The 5568-nt window shown below is 51.5% G+C and overlaps 1 protein-coding gene across 6 annotated transcripts in view; it reads left to right on the top strand.

The window, feature by feature from the left end:
• Window positions 1-5568, top strand: part of Itsn2 (intersectin 2) — a 121310-nt gene that overhangs the window by 114829 nt on the left and 913 nt on the right. For all 6 annotated transcript variants that reach the window (XM_006515024.4, NM_001198968.2, NM_011365.4 and 3 more), the window contains 5 exons: window positions 59-274; window positions 642-763; window positions 1474-1556; window positions 4482-4565; window positions 4996-5169. In XM_006515024.4, coding sequence (XP_006515087.1) covers window positions 59-274; window positions 642-763; window positions 1474-1556; window positions 4482-4565; window positions 4996-5169 — 679 coding nt within the window. The remainder of the gene's footprint in view (window positions 1-58; window positions 275-641; window positions 764-1473; window positions 1557-4481; window positions 4566-4995; window positions 5170-5568) is intronic.

The following is a 5568-nucleotide window of genomic DNA, read 5'->3' on the forward strand; positions in this document are numbered from 1 at the left end:
TAGGCAGTGGGATCATTTGTGTCCAGACTTACAAAGTGCCATTTTCTTCTCTCTCAAGCAACTTATTTTCAACTCCCTCACCAACTGCCTGGGCCCCCGGAAGCTTCTGCACAGCGGGAAGCTGTACAAGACCAAGAGCAATAAGGAGCTGCACGCCTTCCTCTTCAACGACTTCCTGCTGCTCACCTACCTGGTCAGGCAGTTTGCCGCCGCCTCTGGCCACGAGAAGCTCTTCAACTCCAAGTCCAGTGCTCAGTTCCGGATGTACAAAACGGTGAGCGCCAACCACGGCACATGGGGCCTCCTCGCCTGCCTCAGGTGCCACCGTGCAGTGGCTTTTACCAGTTCTCAGGGGAAGGAGCCTGGTAAACACAGCATTGTGCCACAGCCAGCATTGATCTCTCTCTAACTGGAGTCACCAAGCCAGGTGTCAGTGTGCAGAGAGCCGGTCACATCAGCAGCAGGGGCACTCTGAGCTTGTCCCCAGCTCAATGATACTGGGTACTTACTTTGCCATCCAGGCTTGCTTTTCTTCTTGGGCATCAGACCCCTCTGGCTCTTCAGAACTTTTAAAAGAACTCCCTGGTGGGTAAGTGTTGTGGCCTATCTCACAGCCACTATTTTGGTCCTAATTCTTTCAGCCCATTTTCCTGAATGAAGTGTTGGTGAAACTTCCCACAGACCCTTCCAGCGATGAGCCCGTCTTCCACATTTCCCACATTGATCGTGTGTACACACTCCGAACAGACAACATCAACGAGAGGTCAGTCCTCATCATGTGGCCTGTCTTGAACTCTAGGAGCCAGCACAGGCTTGTCCCAGTGCCATAAGTCCAACTCCACGCATGATCAAGTCCTACCAACTCTAACCCCAGCCTCCCCAGCCCCACAGTAGGCTCCAGCTTAGATACATACTGGTCACACAGCTGCCTCCTGACAGTCACCTGCCTCCTGCCTCCTTGGCAGCTCCCCAAATGGCAGATCATGCCCGGTCTCCACTAAAATCTCCTTGGGACCTACCTGAACCCCACAGATGTGCATCCCACAGACTTGCACTTGGCCAGCTGGCTGCTCTCCCTGCCATGTGCCCACCTGCCATTCTTCCCTTCAGTGGGGCTCCCAGGGAAAGCACCTCTGATGACAGTCCCAGGGAACACTGCTGTCCCTCTACACAGTTCTCTGGTAACCACCCGCCATGCTGAGCTGCCATCAGTGTGGTCGTCTCTTCTAGCTCTGGGCTCCCAGTCCCTCACAAGGGCCTTGTGTTGCTTTCAAGCTATCTTTACAAGGCCTCAGCTCAGATTTAATTAGCAGTCAGTCTATCACTTGGACTTAGATTAGATGTGTGACTGAGAACCTGTTAAATGACCTTAAAGCTGAGGTCAGCAAGAGAGAGGAGGCATGGAGCTGGGGCTGGGCTTGAACCAAGAGCTTTCTGGCAGTCCTCATGAGCACCACTCTGCTTCTCTGCCAGGACGGCCTGGGTCCAGAAGATCAAGGGTGCCTCAGAGCAGTACATCGACACTGAGAAGAAGAAACGGGAAAAGGCTTACCAAGGTACCTGCTGGTGTCCTGGTGGGTGGGAACCAGCTGCCACGTGGTATAGGCAGACTGGAGTCTGGTCCTAGAGACACCAGCTGCTGCCCCAGCAGTAAGGCCTGGCAGATGGATTCAGATCGCAGCAAAAGAGCCTGGGTACCGCCCCTCCCATAGCAGCTGTTCCAAGCTGCCCTGAGCTCTCACACTATGGGACCAAATGCAGGTCCTACCTGCTCTGTGTAGCCAGCTGTTCCTGCCCCTGCCCCTTCCCTCCACTCTGACCAACATGCCCCTGCTGGGGCATGTCTTGTCCCACCTGACTGCACTTGCTGGGTATGACACTCGGCCCCTGTCCTCTCAGCCTCTGCCTCCTCCTGGCCTCCAGCACCTAGTACCCTAGGCCCAGTCAGCCCTCCAGCACCTCAGCCCCACCATACTGTGGCACACGAGGTTCTCTCCACATCTTTCCCCCACTGCTGTGTAGATGGCACTTTCAAGGACACTAGCAACCCACCCAGTCCTTGCTCCAGCTTCCTCTGCCCACACACTCTCCCCACCCCTGACCTCCTCATATCCTGAGGCTCCTCTACTCAGCTTCATCTGGCTCTCAGCTCTTTCCTCCAGTCTTGCTGGGCGACTACCCTCCTCTGAGCATTGTGTCCATCAGACAACCCTTCCATGGCACATATCAGCTCAATGGTGGGTTATGGCTACTCTCTGCAGTCCCAGCATTCCAGACAAGTCCTCTGCAGCAGCTCTGCTGTCTTTCCCAGGCCTGTGTCCTTTGCAGAGGCTCCACCAGCCTCCTCTCTTGACAGTGCCAACCCCCTGCCTGAGCATCCTCCTTTTAGCCTCTCAAATTAAGGAGAGTTTTTTACACCAAACTCAGGTTCATCCCCAACCCTGCCTATCACCTAGCCCCATTCCCTGCTCTGTCTCCACTGCTGTGTCACAGGCAGCTGCCAGGCCTTCCCCACAGGACGCTCCCCGTTCTCAAGGCCCAAGTAGAGCTGTCTTAGGGTTTCACTGCCCCCAGACTTCACTTCTCCATCCTCTGAAGTCACCACTGACTCCTGGGGAGCAGGGGATCTGTGTCACGCTGTGTCCTCTGTTCATAGGACAGGTCGTCCGCCAGCTCAGTGCCCTAAAGGATCCTTGGAAAGCATCCTTGGCCCCCTTGGCAATGCCAGCCCCACCTTCCCAGTGCAAGCCGGCCTCCCCTCCCAACCTCCTCCCTCCTAGTGCTCCCAGTTCAGGCTGGCCTCCCCTCCCGACCTCCTCCCTTTCAGTGCTCCCACTTAGGCTCCACTGCTGAAGCCGAAGCTCTTTGTGTGTTTTTATTCAGGTTGCCCTTATTTTGTTCTGTGCTCCTGAAGGTATGTGAAAATTACCTTTTCCTAATTGAATACTATTTTAAAAGCTTGCTACTGAAAAATCAATGATTGGATCATTTCATAAAACATATAATCATCTCCTAATTTATCAAAAGTGCAAATCAAGGTTTTCCTGAGTTTCTCGCTGTGTGTGTTCTGCATTCTCCATGGGTACAATCCTTCAGACACAGTTCTGTGCTGTGTGCCAGGCCCTGTGGTGTGCATATCGGGGCCTACCGAGTTAGTAAGGCCAGGCTCTGCCTTCAGGGAACAAGGGCATTCTCCATCGTGGAGATATGAGACACTGGGGAGTGGACCACTGCTTGTAGACCAGGCTACCCCACTGACGCTGAGGCAAGAGGCCTCAAGGTTGTGGCCAGCCATCCTGAGAAACCTAACAATACCTTGTCTCAAAAAAATTTTATTAAAAAAATCTTTAAAAAGAAAAAAGTTGAGAAGACTGCACATCCCCAGACCACAGGACTCACTCGGTCTCCATTAGAGCATCTCAAGAGTCTTTCTCAATAGATTAAACAGGAAATCAACCTGCTCACCAAGACAAAAGGCTTACATAGAAGTGAAATGTTGATGAGTGGCTCACACTTTGTTATCTGATGTTGACATTTTAACCTTGCAGTTTAAAAACTCTGGCCTAGGTGTGATGGCACACACCTTTAGTCGCCACGCTGGAGGCAGAGGCAGGCAGATCCTCTGTAAGTCTAAAGCTAACTTGGTCTATATAGCACGATCCAGGCCAGTCAGGCTACTCAATCTCTGTCTCAAAACAAAAAACAGAAAGGGTCCCTGAGACAGGAGGATTCCAAGTTCAAGGCTGACAGCTTGGGCTACAATGAGACCCTGTCTTTAAAAAGCCTGAGAGTGGAGCACATGGTCCTAAGACCCAGTTTTCCTCATCTGTAAAATGGGAACTACCTTGTAAAGCAATTATAGAATTAAATATACTCTGTATAAAGATCTAGCACATGCCTAGCACAAAGTAGCTAGCAAATGTTATTTGCAAGAAGTACTGGACAAACTGCATGCATTTTAAATTAATATAACTATTCATAGGCATTTTCACCTAGATAAAGCAGTCCATTCAACTCAGTGGCTCCTCCTTGGCAGAAGAGGCAGACAGGGTGCAGACTGTCAGGCATAGCAGGTTGTGGGGTTTCTCGGTCAAGGCTAGTGGCACTCAGCGGGAAGGAGGCTGAGGTGACTGAGACTAGCCTGGATCTTGAAGGATGAGTTGGGTACTGATGGGCAAAGGATTCCAGAAAGGCATCCCTAGTAGGCAACACAGCCTGGAGGAGGAACGAATTCTGGCTGCTAATGCCAGAGCACTAGCAGGTGATAGGAGTTAGTCCAGGGCTAAAGCTCTAGTTGATTAGAGAGACACACATCAGGAGCTGGAAGCATAGCCAATGGCAGAGCGTGGTTAAGAAGCATGGGGGTCCATTTCCAGCATCAGAGAGTGTGTGAGAATAGACAGAAGCCCTACAGCATTGCCTTTTCACTGTGGTGGTCGTCTACATTCCCAGAGTAACACGACTCACTTCCTCTTTTGTAGCCCGTTCTCAAAAGACTTCAGGTATTGGGCGTCTGATGGTGCATGTCATTGAAGCTACAGAATTAAAAGCCTGCAAACCAAACGGTAAGTGCTGCTTTCATTCAACAGATGTGGTGGCACCCTGTTCCTTCCCTCTTTAGTCTTTAAAAGGCAGTGTCTCTGGTGTGCTAGAACCCTGAGAAGCTATGGATTGGGCCAATATCATTCACAGTTTCCCAATAAGAACCAGCACCTACCATTTTGACTGCTACTGCACGAGAATGCACAGGTACACAACACAGGTCCCTGGCCAGGCCTGTGGGGAACAGTCCTGCTGTTAGGACATACACTTGTTCCCCAGGATTGTGACATCACTGGGAACATGAGGCCATACAGCTGCTAGACTCTAAGGTAACCGACCTGCCAGGCAGTGGTACTTCCTGCCACGGTCTCTGGTGAAGCAGCCTACAGACCCTGCCATGGTCTCCCCATCTACTTAGCACCCTGTGTGTGCCCTTGGTTTGTTTCTGTGCAGGGAAAAGTAATCCATACTGTGAAGTCAGCATGGGCTCCCAAAGCTATACCACCAGGACCCTGCAGGACACACTAAACCCCAAGTGGAACTTCAACTGCCAGTTCTTCATCAAGGATCTTTACCAGGACGTTCTGTGTCTCACTATGTTTGACAGAGACCAGTTTTCTCCAGATGGTAAGTCTACCTTGGCATGGAGGCCTAAAGGCATTCCCAGTTTTCTAGGATCTGGAGTCTGCACCCAAGGTCTTAAGATGTGCTTATACCCCATGACACCCACAGGCCCATTTCAGCAGGAGGTGGGTGTTTGGGGAAGAGCATGGCCTCTGTGTGCATAAGGCACCACCTGTGTACAGAAGGGAAACACTGGCAAGTCCTGGGTGGGTAGAGCATTCCAGATAGGCAGCCGTCACTGGGCATCTGCCCACTGTCGGTGTCAGAGATCCTGAGCAAACTGAGCTGCTCACTCAGTGTATGAGCGTTGTCTAAATGCTACTGCACTCTCTCCTGCCTGGGAGTGTTTAGATCTTAATGGGAACAAAGATATCTGATGCTCACATGATGTTTATTCCCCAG

This window comes from Mus musculus, chromosome 12, assembly GCF_000001635.26.
Source record: "Mus musculus strain C57BL/6J chromosome 12, GRCm38.p6 C57BL/6J".
Lineage (NCBI taxonomy): Eukaryota > Metazoa > Chordata > Mammalia > Rodentia > Muridae > Mus > Mus musculus.